The following is an 18,628-nucleotide window of genomic DNA, read 5'->3' on the forward strand; positions in this document are numbered from 1 at the left end:
AATACTCAGTACATCTGACCAGTAGCTAGTCAGGCAACTTACTGCACTTGGTCAGGAACAGTTTCCTAAACGTGTCTGACCAAGAAAACAGGTAAAGAGAAAGAAGTAAGTTTATAAAGGACTAAGAAAACAGACACAAGGTTAGAAAGGGTTTAACAACGCTTTTCAAAGTAGACGATGGAGCAAGCGGGAGTGAGAAAAGCTGAGCTAAAAATTAGGATTAAAAAGTGTCCTCAAGCTTAAAAGGCTGCAAAGCCCCGCTGTGGATTTGTGACCCATCCAGGAAGCTCCGCTCTGAGCTAAGCCCACAGCAGAGACGAGGCCGGGCGGCCTGGACACAGAGCCAGGCACCCCAAGCCCTGGCGCGGGAAGAACTACCGGAGCAGGGTAGGGCGGGCAGTGTATGGTAGCGTCACACCCAGCAAGAAAAACGGGGTAAACCTTCTAGGAATTTCCACTTTACACTCTCTCCAAACGAGTTTGAGGGATGAGGGTTTGAGCTGCCCCAACTGGGGACCACAACCCAGGCGTGTGCTCTGACCAGGAATCAAACCAGCAACCTTTCGCTTTCTGGGACGACACCCAACCACCTGAGCCACACTGGCCAGGGCTATGAGCATTTTTTGATGGAATATTTTAGACACTGGAAATAACTGCACTCATTTATACGACCGCAAAACGTAACCTTCAGAGCTTTAGAAAAGGAGGCAGCAGTAAGGGGGCTGTTGCTCCTTCCCTGTCCCGTCGCCCTCCGCTGGCGATGTCTCCTTTTAAATTCTCCCTCTAACCTTCAGGACCCTCAGACTAGCCTTTACTTTTAAAATACTCTTTAAACTGATGTTCTTGTGTCCTTAATTTTAGGAATAAATGTGTTTAAACCACTTGTAACATTTTGACCTAAATCTGAGGTCAGACTCTAACTTCCCCACATGGTCCATTCCCCCAATACTATTAATAGAATCATCTTTCCTCCTTGAGTACCTCAACTCAGTCGAACTTACTCTAAATTCCCAATTGCATGGCTCTTTCTAAACTTCTAATGCCTTTATCCATCCAGTCCAGTGCCATTACTCAACAGTGTATTTAATAGCTAGTTGAACAAGTCTAACTTCATTACTTTTTTTAACATCATTATTTTTAATTATTTATTCTTCAAAACAAACATTAGATTCATTTTGTGAAGTTCTAAAGAAAAAACTCTGTTTGATTTTTTTACTGGCATTGCATTCAATCTACACATTAACATGAAGCCATGGAGAGAATTAGCAGATTTATAACACGAAGCCTGCCCATCTAGGAAGGCACTGAGTCATTCTACTCAGCACATTTTGCAATTTTCTTGATACACCTAAGTTTATTCCTCGGTATTTCATTTTTAAAATTTAATTGTAGTTGTCAAGAAAATACTTTTCTACCGCATTGTCTACTTGATTATAGCTGATATATGGGGGAACCATAGATTTTTATATAATAGCACTGTTAACCAGTCATCTTAAAAAATTTTTTTCAGCTGATTCCTTTGCATATTTTTAGGTAAATAATCACATCACCTGCAACCCATGACCAATATTTTTTTTATAAGGACTTTAGGACATCATGGAAAAATACAATGGTAATGTTAACTTTAAAAAATGATATAAGAGTATATAAAATATGACCTCACTTATTTAAACATACATATAAGAATATATATGTTTTACTAGTAAGTGAAAAAAATACTGACAGAAATAATACATCATGTCAACAATGGTTAGAGCATATAGAGAGATTACAGAAGATTTTTATTTTCCCTTTTTTAAAATTTTACTAGTTCTCTCACAAAGGTTACTTATTAGTTTTATAATCAAAGAAAACAGGGTTTTAAAATGTTTTAAATGGAAAGTTATATTTGTCTTTATATATATGTATCCATAATTTATACATAATTTAAACTTTTTGTTTGTATACTTTGGCTTTTACTGCAGTTACAGTCCTGACAGAAAAGGCCATTCCCTCACAGACGCACTGACGTTGTGCTATATCATTACTGCTCATCACATCTGCCTTGCGGTCTTTTCCCGTTTTCTACTCCCAACCCTGGCTAGTGTTCCCTACCAAAAATGCTTGCTTGGTTAATGGCTAGAATTCATGGAAGAAGAGAACACCTAATTCCTGATCCAAATTAAGACTATCCCTAATGGGGAATAAAAAAGAGAAACCAGGAAGTAAACAGTATATTTTTGAAGTCCTAAAACAAACAAACTAAAAACCTGGTCTTAGGTCATCTGAGATGATCAAATAATCATTAATTAGGCTTTTACATCATGTTACCTCTTAATACTTAAGGTCTATAATATAACATTCATGAGGAAAAAAGGAAGTAGCATGGCTTATTTTCTCACCGAACTGTTGTTCTTAGTATCTTCTAGACGTTCCAGAACTGACGTCAGATTTGGGTCATCAGAGTCCACAAACCATATTGGTGAAGAAGATGGGTAAGATTCCTGTTACAGAGACACCTAGTTAAACACACTTGAAACAGATGAACCTGACATGCAATTAAACCACACCACCTAATGGTAACATAACCATAGATTTAAGTAAAACATATCAGAGGGAAGAAGAGCAACATCTTACAATCCATGTGTGGAAAAACAACTTTCTTTCTAGGGATTCTTTTTAAAAAACACAGTTTTATGGTTGAATCTTGCCTGCTCCATGTTACATAATGTATAAGTCTAAAAACAAACAAAAAAAATGACTTTACCCAGTAAGTAGTATGATTTAAAACAAAGAGAACACACTGCAAAAGTTATGTTTTTATCAAAAGCAGAAGAAAATGAAATTCAAGCACCAAGAAGGACAGGCTGCCTTCTATCATGGCCTTGAGTCTCAGCTTTAATATATTTTAAGGGATTTAAAATCTGGAATTATAATAAATCTCTTAAAAAGCAAAAACAAACTTAAAAAAACACTTTGAAGTATAATCTATAGATTTAAACTCGACTACATTTGCCTTTTTAATATAAAATTAGCCACATTTCTAAATGGTCCAGATGAGAACTGTGATTCTTTTCAAAATAAAGCAAAGGAGCACATGCCTAAGCACCTGAATTCAAATTCTTACAAATGCTAAAAATGACTTTAAAAAAATCTACTCACTGTACTCATTGCTTTCTGAGTAGTGTAAGAACGGAAGTTACTTTGAGATTTTTCTCCATTAGAGACTAGGCCCTAAAATCAATCCCTTAAATCATTATTCTTCCTAATAATTTTCCGTCCCTTCTTAGATTTAGGGAGGAATGTAGTTTCTAAAGGAATACACTTCTTAAGTAAGGGTAAGATTACTTCTTTTTAAAATTTTTTTATTTATTTTATTTGTTTTTTGGAGAGAGAGGGAGAGAGAAAGAAGGGAGAGAAACATCATCGTCACATCGCTCGGTAGCATGACCCCAACTGGGAGCCTGGTCCACCGCCCAGGCATGTGCCTTGACCTGGAATCAAACCAGCGACCTTTCAGTTTGCAGGACAACGGCCAACCCACTGAGCCACACCAGTCTGGTCAAGATTACTTCTTAAATATACCTGATGTTAGAACGCACAAGGAACAGTGATGTAGCTAACTGTAAGGCTACTTCAGCTTCCAGTGGTCATAGGAGTGGGGCTTGCGACAGGCACTCTCCTTGAATAGCCACTCTCTGTGCCACAGCTCAGAGGTTAGTAGTGTTCCTGAACACCGTGTAGGCTGCCTCCAAAACGGTCCCAATGGCTTTCACTGGGCACCTCAGTTGGTTAGAGCATCGTCCCAGCTTGTGAAGGTTGCAAGCGTGATCCCCATGAGGACACATACAAGAATCAACCAATGAATGCATCAATGAGTAGAACAACAAATCAATGCATGTCTCTCTCCCCCTCCTTTCCTCCCTTTCTCTATCGCTCTAAAATCAATAAAATCGAAAATCAAAACATGAAATAAAAAATAAAAGCTTGAACGGTGAGTTGTCTGTGACCACCACCATAAAGGCTGCCATAAGGGAGCAAATCTCAACAAGCTGTTGACCACCACTACCATTCGCCACCATAAAATGCTGTGTTGTCCTAATGTGAGGCATCACAACTGAAGGCTGATCATACCAAGCCCCTTGCCTGCCTTTGCTTAAGAAAAGGAGTTTCTGTCTTACTCAGAAATCCACTAAGAGACCAATGTGGGGCTCTACACTATATGAAGCAGCAGCCAGCAAAACCACCTGCCAGAATGCTCAGTTCTTGGTATCTTTCCAAATGACTGGACATGGCCATCTCCAAGGATTTCATTAACTTTTTGAAAATTAATGTACATACTTCTTGTTATAACAAGAACTATAACAGTTGCAATTTCTTCTGGAGGCCAGTTAAGGGATGCATTCCTTTCACAGTTTGCTGTTCAATAAATGTGGAGTGGAAAATGAGATAAACTCATAGAATTACCATCCAGTACCTTAATAAAATTATAAATGCTCTTACAACATTAAAAAAGTTACAAAAAGTCAGGAAAACAGAAATTTCTCCCTGCTAATTAACTACTTTACAAGTAAACAATTAAGTATCTAACATGACCAGAGCCCACAGAAGCAGACTGGGAACACTAATACTCAGTTAAAAAAAAAAAAAAAAGGGCATACAAACCCCTGAGATCAGAAAAATGCTTAACTGTTCCAAGCAGAAAATACCAACTAATCAGAACATTCGACATGCCCTGACCTGTGTGGCTCAGTGGGCTGGGCGTCCTCAGGCAAAGCGAAAGGTTGCCGGTTCGATTTCTGGTCAGTGCACATGCCTGGGTTGCGGCCCGTCCCCGGCTGGGGGCATGCGACATGCAACCGATGGATGTTTCTGACCGTTTCCTTCTCACATCAATGTTTCTCTGCCTTTCTTTCTCCCTCCCTTCCCCTCTCTCTAAAAATAAATAGATAAAATCTCTTAAAAAAACACACAAAAAAACTCTTCTACATGAACTGAGGCAGAAGTCAATGGCTGAAGAGGATTCCAACCACCTAATGTTCAGCAACAAGTGGGTGGTTTCCTTGGTTCTGCACCTACTGCCTTTCAGAATGATCTTTCAGAAGACAGCACCGAACACTGTTACAACGGCCGTGGCAAAAGGGACCCTGCTGCAGCGCTCTGGTTCTCAAGTAATGCTTTACATTTGGCAGTGACTGTCTTAGCTCAACTCCCCACCCCTAAACCAGCTGACATTTATCTAATACTATCCTTTTCCAGGTCTAAGGAAGTTTAACAAGAAAAAAAAAAATCAAGTTACTAAGGGACACACCATTCATAAACTGGAAACCTAAGTCTCCTCTTCATATATCTGTTCCTTTCAAGGAAGGGCATAAAAAGGGGGATGCGGGAGGAGAGATAACAACTAGGAATTGGACTCTATATTATAAATTGGTCAGATGAATGAAAACAATGGCTGCTCTGGCTTGAAAGGACCACTTAGGTGCTTAACAGGACAGTCCTGGTATTTCCAAACCATTCTCTCGGAGTTTAATTTGAAAGGTAATCTGTCCCAGGAGGACAGACCAAAGAAAAGGTCTTGGGCTCTTTAGTCAAGTTTCGTTCATTATTTCCTTTGTATAACCTTAGCTGGGCAACTTTTTATCAGTGCCAAGACCAGAAACACAGAAAATTAAGAAAGTGACAGCATTGATTTATTTCCCATGAAAAGCTAACTGTGTCTTGACCGGGAATCAAACCAGCACTCCATCCTTTATATTTGTAGAGAACATTATCATTGCTACAAAGCTTTCTTGTATATGCTTTCATATGGGGCAAAAAGTATTATCTTTTTCATAGAAAAACACAGAACAACTGATTTGCTTAAGGTCCCAGCTACTAAGAAAGAATAAATGTTTTTCTCTCCCATAGAGCTGTAACTTTTTTTTTTACTTTAGTTTCTTACTGTTGGGAGGGAGGGGGGGTTGTTTGACAGTGATGAATAGAAATTTAATTAAACAAAAAAACTTCCACAGCAAGTAGCCTGGCAAATAACCACTCATGCAGAAGAGTAATGAATTAATGCCACACCAATCATAAAGTATGAGGGGTCATTTGTTTACTAGCTAATTTACTTCCTGGGCGGGATTTTTCACTCCAAAGCTGCAATGTCCTACCAAGACTTCTCAGCCGCCAAAAAGTCCATAAAAGGAGTAATGGAGTTGCCAAGTTATGTTAAATATTTCAAAAGGACTAAAAGAAAACCATACATGAGCTCCCAATAAGGCTGCACAGGTTATTAAAACAAGCTGTTCTGCCTTTAGGTGTGATCGTAACAACTGGATGCCAGCACGGACTGGCAATTAGATCTCTTCACTGAAAATGGAAAAACAGTATTTAAGTTTTCATGACAATCTTTCTCTCACAAGTTTTTTGTTATTATTAAAAAGACTCCTTGAAGTTGAAAATAGCACTCTTTGCCCTTCATATTTAAGATTAGGACAAATTTATAAAACAGAGGGAAAAAAATCAACTCAATTCTCTTGGCCTAGAGAGCAAAACATCAATGTTTTGTTTTTTGCTTCTTAAAACTGTCTTTCACATGAACTTGAAGTCAAATTACAGATTTCCTATCAAGCCTTCAGTGACCCTTTAAATATTTATGGACTATCCATGACTGTCTTGACATTGTCTCTACACCTTTGACAAGGTCTTGACAGTTAACTTACATGATAGTTCAGATTCCTGTTCAAATAGAATATAGCTAGAACAGTGACCATGGAACTCAATCGAACAAATATTTACTGAGCATTTACCGAGTGAAAGATGAAAAGCATAATTATAGGGTATTCTCTCTTGCCATTATAAAAAAAAAGAGTATAAAAAAGACAAACATCCAAAACTGTAACAATAGAACGTAAGAAAACATAACCAGAGCAGTCAATAGTAATAATAATAATAAAAGGAAGGAGGGGAAGATACGTATCGGGATGGACTGAACATGACCAGAAACCCTCCAGGGCTGGTCAGACGTGGACAGACAGACTGGGGTGCGGGGAAGGGGCGTATTCCACGGAGCACAAACTACGGCCGCAGAAGCTGAAAGACTGAGGGGCGCAGTATCTTGAGGTGATTTTTCAGGTGTGCAAGGAACAGCCAGCGAGGCCCCGTTCTCTCAGACATCACAGGAACTGCAGGAGGGTGCTTCTCGGTAAATAAGGAGGCAGAGCCTAGCATCGCAATGCGAACAGGGGCCGCGGGCGGTTCCCTTATCCTAGTCCCCGCCACACCCCCTGGGCACTGGGTGTCTAATCCGCTTCTGGCTCTGCCGCCTAATCCAGGCCGTCACTCGGTATCCGGTATCCGCGCGGGCAGCAGCCTCCTCGCAGCCTCCGGCACGGTCGTCAGCGGGGCACCGCTGGCCCCGGAGGCGGGGTCGTTCTTTGTCGCGGCAGACTGCCCGAAAATTACGAGTCCTTTGGACCCCTGTGCCCCGGCGCTCGATGCCAGCCCAGCGCCGCTGCCACCGGCGCGCCCCACTGGCAGGCCCACACCACACACGCCGCCCCTGGTGCACGCAGCGCAGGGACCCGTCCTCGTCCTGGGGGCCCCCCACCCCCCGGAGCTGCGGGCGTAACCCGGGGCCCCCCACGGCCCCCGCGTGCCGTCACCCGCCGCCCCAGCAGCCCCACCATTTCCTGGCCGGACCCCAGAGTCCACGGGGCCACGGTCGTCAGCGCGGAGGCCGGGCGCCTTATCGCCACCCACTCCGCGCTCGCTGCTCCTTCCCGCTCCCCGCGGTGGGAAAATTTCCGCTTCACGCTGGGCTCCTCGCGTGTCCGTCCTAGCAGCTCGAGCTCCGGTGTCTTTCTGGGTCGAGTTTCCTCCGCGTGAAACGCTCTCGGCCGCCGGCTCACCTGGGAGAGCCCAGCCGCCGCCCGCGCGCCTCCGCCGCAGCGCCCCCACCCGCCGCGGCCGCAAGTGAGCGCTGCCCTCGGCGCCCCGGACGCGCCAGAACGGGGTCACACCTGGTCGCCGGAGCCTGCTCCGCCGGGAAGACGGCGCCCCGAGGGCAGGGAGGGAGCGCTCGGCCGGCTCGGCCCCGCTCGGCCCCGCCGGGGCCGAGAGCACGTAGATGCTCAATAAACGACTCCTCGCCTCAGCCGGCTCAGCGCTCGACTGAACTGGTTCTTCCGGAAACACACAGCTGCTCCCACAGAGAGCGCTCAGAAGCCCCGTTCCGTGTTCCCCGCGGCCGCTTCCAGGCCTCGGCCAGCTCCCGCGCGGCCGCTCACTTCGCGGCCGGGTCTCGGCGGAGCTGCCCGGGGGCCTCGGTCGCTGCGGCCGCCCCGGGAGCACGTCCGCCCCGTGGGTGGTCCCCCGGCCCCGGGCTCCGGGCAGCGTCCCGCGTCCCTGAGAGGGAGCGGGAGGGTCCCCGCGGCCCCGTGACAGGAAGTGGACTGTCCCCACTCAGGGCACCTGCGCGGCCGCACGGCGCCGCACCGCCCTCCGACGCCCCGGGTTCGGGTCAGCTCCTCCCGACACGCGGACGTGAAGAGGCGCCGGTGGGTGCGCGGCCTGACGCCCTGAGGCGGACAACTCCAGGGCCTCCCCCCGTCCGCGTCCCCGTCCCCGCCGCCCGCGCAGCCGAGCGCGGCCACGGCGACCCGGGCGCAGCGCCGTCCCCTCCACTCCCCGCACCCCCCTCACCCCGGCGGCGACCCGGCTGCGAAGGGGCAGCGGCCCAGCTCCGGGGCGCCGAGACCGCGCCGCCTCCCACCCCGAGCCTCGCGTGGCAGCCGCCGGCCGCCGGGCGGGCGTCTTTGTCCGGGCCGTGCCCCGTCCCGGGTCTCCCCGGCCCCGGTCCCCCCGGCCTGGCCCGGCCCAGCCGCCGCACCGTGATGTTGCAGTGCAGCGTGAGCGCCGAGGCCGCGCTGCCCGGGGGCCGCACCAGGAACTGGCAGTGCAGCTCGTCCAGCTTCCAGCTGACGATGCGGAACCGCTCATGGTTCTTGTCGAAGATGGACGCCAGGAACTTCAGCTCAGCCTTGAGCCCCGAAACCGACATCCTCCCCTCATCTCCGGCGGGGAGCCGGACCCGCGCCGCCGTCACGGCCGGAAGAGGCTGAGGGCGGCCGGCCGGGCAGCGGCCCTTTGTAACCGACGCGGCCGGCAGGAGGCGGCAGCCCGCGGCTGAAGAGGGCTACACGACACCGCCCCGCTGCCGGCAGAGGCCGCCCGCCCCGCCCAGGCCCCGCCCCCTGCCCCGCCCCCGCCGCAGAGCCTCGCCCCACAAGGCCCGCCCCCGCCGCAAGCCCCGCCCCCGCGACCAGCGCGCCCCGCCGCGTTCTGTCGCGCTCTACCCCTGGCGACGACTTGTTCGCGTGGGGTCACGCTCCCTTCGTCCGCGGCCTCGCTCGCTTCGCGTTCATTCTCTCCCTCCTGCGGAGCCTTTGCCCTGGTTCCCACGCCGGCCATAGCGCTCTCACCTCCGTGGGCCCGCCTCGTTGACCACCCGGTTTCGAAATACCACCCCGTCACCGTGAATCACATCGGCACTTATCACTATCCGACCTTTCTTCCTGCTCATTTGTTCATTGTCTCTGCCCGGCACCAATGTCTTATTCAGAGCCGCATCCCCAGGACCTAGAACAAGGCCTTTACTATGCTGACACCCAACGTGACTGAATGGATGCTCCTCTCTGGGATCCCAGCACTGACCCAGCCCCTGGCACAGCCTAGGGGCTCCGCAGATGGATCAGTGCAAGGGAAGGGCCTTCTGCTGGGTGTAATGCTCTGCTGTACCACTGTGAAATTCTCAATAATTTCTCAACACGGGGCCCTGCACTTTCCTTTCACGCTGGTCCTGACTAGAGGTATCCAGCCCTCTCTAGCCCCTACACGTCTCTGGCTTCATGATCTCCCAGCGATCTCTAGTCTGCTGGTCCGTTAACTGACAAAATACAGAACAACACAGGAGATACTAAGTCCCCTGAGAGAGGAACATTTTAAATGATTTATTTGTATTTACTTCTGAAATATCACGTTTTAGTGCTTCTTAGCCTTTCAGGGGGTCACAGACCCCTTTGAGTATCTAATGAAAGCTATGACCTGCCTTCCTGGGAAAATACTTTCGCATGCAAAGTATATTTATGAGGGTTCATGGCCCTGGCACTAGAGATACCACTATGAACTGGGAGAAGGGGTTCCACCCTGAGCTCTCAGACAGAAATAACTGGGATGCTGTATCAGCATTATTGCTGAGTTGAGCACAGGAGTGGCTGGCTGCTTTCTTTTGCCATCAGTCCCACTTGGGACCCTACAAGGCATGGAAGTCACAGAGAAGGATTTGAGACAAAAGGGAACAACCGGTTCAAAATTTGGTATGATTAACAAATGACATGACTTGAACAAGTTACTTGATCCGGCTAAGCTTTATTTTTTACCTGTAGATTACTTGGAGAAAATCAAGAGCTTTATAAATTGCAAATGTTTCTCAGTAGTGATATCTCAGAAGTAAATAAATAAATAAAATTTTCACAATCATTTTTTAGTATCTGCTGTGTGCCAAGCCCTAAGGCAGCCAGGAAGATAAATAGATGGAGTTCTTGAATGTAAGCTTAAAGTCTAGCATTGGAAACAAAATACTCTTTCCTGGTTCTTTAGGCTGCAAATAACAGAAAACTGTGACTTACCGTGGCTTACAAAATAAGGAAATGTATTACTTCACCTACTAGGAAGTCCAGACAGGGAAGGCTCCTGGACTGGCGGATTCAAGAGCTTCAGTAAAGCCCTGCAGAACCAGAATCTCTCCAGCTCCTGTGTCAGGATGGGAGCCAGGTAGCTGTAGCCATTCCTGTGGGTCACGTCCGAACACGGTTACATCCAGAGTCAAAAGGGACAATTTCTTCCATGTCTCCTTCCAAGACATGAGGACCTGTCCAATAATCCACCCAGCAGACTTCCCTTCTGTGTCATTGGCCAGAAAAGTCTCACATGCCCTAACCAGTCACAGGTCAATGGACGGGACCACTCAATCAACTCCCATCATCTGGGATGGAATAGACATCTTATCTGTGTCCGCTACATCGTATGTCACACTGGATGACATGTGACAAGGTGCTCAAATGACTTACCTACTACCTCTCTTAGGAGGAAGAAATTAATTCCAGAAATTACCTGCATGAAAGTATGGCTATGTTCAGGGAGCATCCAAGAGCCTGGTTGATTATACTGTACAGCAAGGGCCACAAAGAAGATAAAATGAGATGTTATTGGGGACCTAACATTGGAACCCTGAAATACCATGCCAGGGACTACAGTTTCATTCAGTGGGAGTAATCACTTCTAAGAAGATTAATCTGGCATTAGTGTGTAAGATGGAATACAGTGAGTTTAAAACTGTGAAGTCACCGCCAAGAAGAGGCAGGAAACCGATTCTAGATGGAGCCTGCTATTAATTCAACGGAGCAAGCCTCACGAAGCTCCAAACACTGAGTCTTCTGGATTGGTCCCAGGCGAACAGTGAGACTTACCGATGTAGGAGAAACGGCCATGGGAGTGGAAAGCGCTGTGCCGGATCGAGGGGTACCTCCGAGTTATAGCTGCCAGATCTTAGGGTTGATGCGGGGATGGAGGGAGAGACAGACACAGAGGGACCTTGTACTGAATGAACGACCTCGATTTCAGCCAGACAAGGTTGGGGAGGGGCAAGGGAGAGAAATTCAGAAATCAGAAGACAAAGGGGCACTGACAAAACGGGGTGAACACTGTGACCGGGCCGTGCATGAGTGACCATGAGACTAGCACAGGAGAGGGTCTAAGAGCCTCCACGAAGACACAGCCACTTCAGCACGGAAAAAGGAGCGGGAGAAATCACAACTTGTACGAAAGAACTTTGAACTTCGGGAACTGGAATGTAGACTAATTGCCAGGGACATGTGTCATACTATTCTGTTCCAACATCTCCTAGAGGGCTGCTCGCAAAGGCCATCTCTTGCCAAGCCTTCCCTCATCCCGCAGGTCGAATGGAACCTCTCCTTCTCTCCAATTGCCTGGTGCCTTACGGGTTCCAGCACTTATTACTCTGCTTTTGCCTTGGCTAGGACTAGGTGATTTTCTACTGGTCTTCTCTTCTAGATTACAAACTTCTTGTCTTAATCGACTTCCTATTATGTCGCAAGAAGCCTGCCTTTGGGACAGACAGCCTCAGTGACCACTGAGTGAACACCCTGTCCCAGGGTGAGCGCCCCCCTTGAAAGGGACCGCAAGGAAATGGTGAGACAGCTGATCTAGTCTCACCGAAACCTCAGGGAAGCCAAGAGGACCACTCCCTGCCTGAGGTGCGCCCACATGAGCATGGGGCCACATATGCCCAGATGACCACAGGGCTCCCCACGAGGCTCAGGAAGCGGAGCCCAACCCGCTGAAGCGAACAAGTGGCTCATTATTCTGCTGCAGCCAACTCAGCCAGAAACTGTTCTAAGCTAAAATTTTCACAAGTTTGGACTCTGGCTTATAATCAAACTCCTATCTACGATTTCAGTTTCAGTGACCAACTAAATCATTTCTCTCTCGCCTTTGTTCTGGACTTTCAGACCAAGGTGCGAACGCCTGGAAATTGTATGAATTTGTGGTGAAAAGGCTCAGGAGCCAATTCTGGCCTCCCTGGTCACTCTCCATGGAACATGTGACCAGTCACTCCCCTGAGTCTTGGTTTCTTTGTGTGTTGCACAACATTCATATTTTCATTATTCAAACACTTTGTTTCAACTATGTGCAAAGCACTTTGCTAGCTCTAAAAGGAATAAAGGGTCAAGGAATGTATAGGGGTGAAGGCAGATGAACACCACAAAGACCAGAAAGTGTGGAACTAGGAAGGCAAGTGGTGGTTTTTTTTTTTTTTTTTTTTAATGGGAGGGAGGAATGGTGTGGGAGGAATACTTTGTCTCCATTGAGGGGAAGGTGTTGGCATCTGGGGCTCATGGTGGCGAGACGGGGACTTGCTCTTCTCTTGTTCTGGCTTCCTGCTCCTGACAGCGTCCTGGTGGGAACAGCAATTTTGTTTGCAGTATTTACACTGTCAGACCCAGCCTGGCAACATGCGCCAGAGAGGTCAGCCCAGCTGCCCCAGATGCCAAGAGCCCTCCTTCTTCCCACTGTCCTGCCTCCTTCACGCAGCCCCTAAAGCCCTGCAGGCCAAAGGGACCTACGGCCTGTGGCCCCCACATGCCAAGCCGAGTATAGAATGGTAAGTTTGAAACTGAGAAACAACAGCTTAAGAAGCGGCACAGAAATAAAGACGTTCTGTCTTCTCAGGTGCACTTGACGTCCTGCGAAAGAACCAACCCTGCGGTTCTTCCCTTTGTGTCTTTTCTTCTTGGACTATTCTCTCTCCACAGGCGACCTCCTCCATGGCTTCAAGTGCGGTCTCTATGGCATCGCCTCACCTTTCCCTTTCCAAGGCAGACCGCCTTTCTGCACGGCGGGCCTATTCACCCAACTGTATATTCTCCCCTCGTCTCCCAGGCCCGTCAAATTTAACACGTCCAAACTCACTCTTTCCCCAGAGCCAGCGCCTCCTCCACCTCCCCTGGTTCCTCAAACGCTCCGTGACCCTCCTCCTCACTTGTCACACCCATTCAGTCCTAAGCTCTGTGGGCCCGTCTTCTCCGTGTCTTTCGATGTCTCCCTCACTTCTCTCCACGCCACTCTGCCTGCCCTGGTCCAAGGCACTGTCCGCTCCCGCCTGAGCTCTTGCAATAGCCTCCGAAGCAGGGGCATCCAAGCTTTTGGCATCTCTGGGCCACCCGGGAAGAAGAAGAGGTGTCTTGGGCCACACATCAAATACATCGCGACATGAAATCAAAACAAAGATCTCATGATGTTTCAAGTCAATTTATGATTTTGTGTTGGGCCACATTCACAGTCATGCTGAGCCGCAGGTGGCCCACAGGCCGCAGGCTGGACACCCCTGCTCCAGAGTAATTCCCTGCACTCACTTCTGCTCCCTGCCAGTGCTCTCTTCTCCATGATATTTTAAAATAGGATCGTACCATTTGTATGTTTAAAACCCTTCACTGGCGTCCCAATGCTCTGAGGATCAAGCCTAAAATCCTGACTATGGCGTGCAGGGCTCTGAACAATCGGACTCTGCCTACCTTCCCGAACCCCTTCACCCCCTTCTCCTTTCTCATCGTGGATACACCAGGGCCTGGTTTCCATTATTTCAAAGCTCCATCCTTGTCTTGCCTCATGACCTTCGGTGAATCCTTGAAGCAGCAAGGGATAAGAAAGTGGCTTTAAAAGGCCGCACAGCAGAGTCAAAAAATCACATTGCGCTAACAGCCACCAGCCAGGGTTCTAGCGCTGATTTCATCATTTCCGAAATAATACCTGCCACTGAGCTTCAGGGCCCTACTCTTTAACACGGAGGGACAATGTCCGAGGTTTCCTCAGTTTCCAAGTGCAGTGGGCCCTGCTTTCTGCGCTGACTTCGGTTTTAGCAGAGGGAGCAGCACCTTCCCAGGGTTCACCCTGACCCTGTGCTGCCAGACTCCCCTCTGGCTTGATTACAGAGTAAACACCCTGTCATCACCAACCAAACCAGCAGTTGACAGGTCTGCTTGGGAGATTAGGGAACAAGAGAAGTTAAGATGTGCCAAGCTTCTAGCAAAGACGGCAACCAGGTCCTTCTGAATCAGCTTCCCGCCTGAGCCTTCAGAATCACGGCGTCAGGCCCGTCTGTGCCAGTGGCCGAGCCTTCCCAGGCCCAGAGCTCTGGGCACCGCAGGATGGTGCTGCGTGTGGATGTGGGTGCCGGCCCTCGGCCCGCTTCCCACAGGCTCCGGGGTGGGTCTGGGCCCGCTCCAACGTGGGTGTGCCAGGTATTCTGGGAATCCACGTCAAACAAAGTCACACCTCTACAACAGGAAGGTCTGAATCACACACAGAGACAAGCTGTCTGGTCTCCCCACCCTGCTCCCTGACCTGTGCCTTCCCTTCTCCCCAGCGCACCCGAGGGCGCCCTCCGCGTGAGGGGCGCCCTCCCCGGCCAGGAGGGCCTGGCCGCCCGCCGCCCCGGGCCCCTCCCACTCACGGGCCTGCCGTGTGGGGTCTGACGGGCTTCTGGGGGCAGCTCACACCCAGAACTGCAAGAAGCGTTTGCCCCCAGGGACTCTGTGGCCCAACTGGAGTGTAAGGCGACCTACGTGGATTATGTCAGCAAGGACTCTCCTCTCACATGCAGGAAGCTGAGGAGGAAATGTGTGAAAAAGATCACCCTGCAAACAAAAATGTCCCATTTCCCCAAACGCTGAGCTATAATAGGCGTCCTTGGAGAGTCATGCTTATTTGGTCATATTTCCAGCACGGAGCGACCTGCCGCCTTGCTCAGCCGAGGGTTGGCCGCTGCACCAAGACCGTGTGCTTTGTTCCAGCAAAGGGTGCCTGGTTAGGTGGCTGGAAGCGAGTCCACATTCAACGCTTCAAGCCCTGGGTTTCGGGGCTGTTTCCTTCCAGAGTTGGTGCCTTTTCCTAATTTACACACTTACTTTGCAGTGTTTCTGCAGTGCAAATACGGCACCGGGTGGGGCCTTTGCCGGGTAGGTCAGCTGGTTAGAGCATCGTTCTCACACACAGAGGTTGCAGGTTCCATCCCCGGTCAAGGCACATGCAGGAACCAACCAACGAACGCATCAGTAAGTGGAACAACAAATCCTCTCCCTTTCTCTCTCAAATCAATAAATAAAAATAATTTTAAAACAGAGCAGAGACAAACAAATGAAAGAAGACAGTAAGCACTGACGAGAATGTGGAGAAACCGGAGCCTTCATGTGCTTTCAGTGGGAATGCAGACCGGAGCAGAGGTGGTCTCAGTGCCACTCTCCGTGCCAGGGTCTTAGTTTGTGTGAGCTCTTTATGGATGAGGAGACTGAGGCACAGAGGTTGGAGAATACCTGCAGCTCACACCTCTAATGAGCTTAAAGGGTTGCGGCTTGAACCCAGCACTCTGGCTGCCGCGTCTTGCTCACGACCACAGCTCCGGGTCCCAGCAAGCCAGAGGAGGGCGACGGGGGGCTGAGGGTAAAGCTAACACCTGCCTTCCACGGTTCCCTCCGTGGAGGGCCCAGCCAGCGGGAAGTCATGGCTACTCGCCTCTTCCACACGGGTTAGCCCTCAAGCCCTGCCTGTCCTTGCCCACGCTCCTAAGATGCCCAAACCGATCGTCGCGTTGGACGCACTTTCTCATTTCCATTTTGCGTCTTGCCTTACGATGTGGTGGCAAGAACACGAGAGATGGTAGACAGAGAGTCAAGTCCACACCTGATCCTGCCTGTCACCTCTGGATTTTTGTATGATCTGATACCAATTTGTTGTCTTTGCCACATTCCCTCCCTTCTGGACATTTCGATGATTGATAACTGCATTATGTTAGTGCTGGCCTCTGACTGAGTCCATTTGCTTTCCCAGTCGATCTGTGTTGCTAATGGGGACCTTCCCCATCTGCACATCCAGGCTGGTTTCTCGCTTCCGGCCCATGGGGGGTGTGTGTGTGTGTGTGTGTGTGTGTGTGTTTGTGTTTATGTGTGTGTGTGTTTATGTGTGCATGCGTGCGCGTCTCCCAAGGGAACAGGGTACTGCAGAGTTCAGGCTGATTATTAGCTCATGGTCTGTCAGCAAAATATGTTAACAGAAAAAGCAATTTGCTGTTATGTGTCTTGCAGTGACGTCATGCCGCTCATGTTTTCCAGAGTTCATTAGTTTTTATGTGTCCTCAGTTAATGTCTAGCTCAGTGGTTTTTGTGAGTGGAATGCCCCCAAACACAAAGTCGCCCTCTTAAAATATAACTAAACATGCGCGCCCATTACTTTTGTGTTGCTGACACTGGCTATTATACTGGCTCCGGGCCAGGACCCTGGAGCTGGCCGGCCTGGGTTCCAGTCCTGCCTCAGCCACTTTGCGAGCTGTGAAATACTTAACAGCTTTAAGCCTCACTTTGTTTTCTTTCTTTTTTTTCATCCTCACCCAAGGATATGTTTATTGATTTCAGAGAGAGAGGAAGGGAGAGGGAGACACAGAGGCAGAAACACATCAGTCGGTTGCCTCCCATACGCGCCCCAGCCAGGGATCGAACCTGCAACCTTCTGGTGCACGGGATGATGCTCCAACCAACGGAGCCCACCGGCCACAGCAGGCCTCAGTTTCTTGATCTGAAAAATAGAAATTACTGGGTGAGGTGGTCTATGTGCAGACTTTTATTGGACTGCCTGGCTCAGGGCACATCCTACACCATATGAGCTACGATGATTCTCATGCCTACTGCACGCGCGCTGAGGAGGCGGGGAGCACCAGAGCTCGGCTCCGAGCGCCCTCAGGGTGAGCGCATGCACCCCGGGGTTCGGCTCAGGGCCCTCAGCCTAGCGAGGCTCTTGAACCCAGGGGCCCAGGCAGGACCAGGCTTGCTCCACAGTGAGCCCTCACTTCAGCTGAGCAGTGACCGTGACATTCCGCTCTGTCTGTGGGGCACCAGCAGGTGCCTAGAGCTGCCTGTGTCAAGAAGAGCAGCAGCTTCCACTGACTGGACGGAGCATCCAATCTGGAGAAGAATGAGAAATCATGGTCATAAGCAAAGGGTAATAAACAGCCAGAGTAGGGATCACAGAAAGTCAGGAAGAGGAAAGGGGGGACAGGGTCCTGTTGGGCCAAGCCAGTCACCCTCTGCCTGCAGATAGCTCTTTGGAGAGGAAACTAAGCCAGGCCCCAGGCCACAGATCCTAAGGGACCACCGGCAGCTCTGGGCCCATCCGGCTGGAAGAGGGGGCTGGGGGCACGGCTTCCATCCCTTTTCCTGAGGCTGGGGACTCAGTGAAGTGGGAACTCTCCCCACCCACGTCCCTCCTCCCCGCGGCCTCCTTGATGCCCAACAACAGATGAAGTCTTTGGAAAGCCAGGCAGGCGCACAATGGTGCCGCCAGGCCAGGCCTCACTGCCCTGGCCTGGGACCGAGGCCGATGCCTGCCCTGACGCACACCTTGGAGGGCCCCCATCCGCTGACACCCTGCCCTCAGACACAGCTTGTTGGGGGAGGCGCCCCAGCCGTTGCTTTATGGGTATGAGAAAAGAAAATGGCTTTCCTAACTTCCTTCTCCTCTAAAAAGTAGGGAAGTTGAGTTCTGTTTGCTCTATGAAGGGTGGACCTCTGTTTGAGTTGTGAGAATATTTGGAGGAAGATTTGTGGGGAAAGCTAGCCGGCGCCTGCAGAGATTTCTCTCTTACCCGAGCTGCAGCTGTGGGGCTGGCACTCAGCCGCCCTCCGGCCACGGGGCTGCCATGGAGCTGCCTGAGGAGGCCAAGGCTCGGCTTCCTCACCTGGGAATGGGGGGGTGTGCACGAAGCACCTGCCGTGAAGCACGTGCCACGACGCATGCTGACAGGGGACGGTCAGAGTTCCATAACACGTGATGCACTTAGTACATTACCCGGCACGGGGCAGGCGCTCCGTAGACGGCAGCCCGATGACCTTCAGAGCATTGTAGGGGAGAGCGTTCCTTGGGTCCAGCCCAAGGGTGGAAGTATTTGATAAGATGCCTATGCTGATATGCCTTAGAAGTCAAACCTCCCCCCTCGCCACGCCAGGCCCTCGCACTTTTCTGGGGCCCTTTGTCCTCC

General features: G+C 49.8%; 1 protein-coding gene across 2 annotated transcripts in view; it reads right to left on the minus strand.

Moving 5' to 3' along the window:
• The window catches only part of UBE2Q2 (ubiquitin conjugating enzyme E2 Q2), a 35,474-nt gene extending 26,328 nt beyond the window's left edge, over positions 1-9,146 (minus strand). Inside the window, exons 1-2 of one of the 2 annotated variants that reach the window (XM_054588794.1) lie at positions 8,909-9,146; positions 2,382-2,483 (exon numbers count right to left, since the gene is read on the minus strand). In XM_054588794.1, the coding sequence (XP_054444769.1) occupies positions 2,382-2,483; positions 8,909-9,025 (219 nt within the window). In that variant the 5' untranslated portion in view covers positions 9,026-9,146. Of the gene's footprint in view, positions 1-2,381; positions 2,484-8,854 lie in introns of both variants that reach the window. The other variant, XM_054588793.1, reaches the window with a different exon arrangement.
• Positions 9,147-18,628: the final 9,482 nt, after the last annotated feature.

The sequence above is a fragment of the Pteronotus mesoamericanus genome, unplaced genomic scaffold, assembly GCF_021234165.1.
Source record: "Pteronotus mesoamericanus isolate MK-2021 breed Mesoamerican mustached bat unplaced genomic scaffold, CSHL_Meso_final contig_1242, whole genome shotgun sequence".
In the NCBI taxonomy this organism is placed as follows: domain Eukaryota; kingdom Metazoa; phylum Chordata; class Mammalia; order Chiroptera; family Mormoopidae; genus Pteronotus; species Pteronotus mesoamericanus.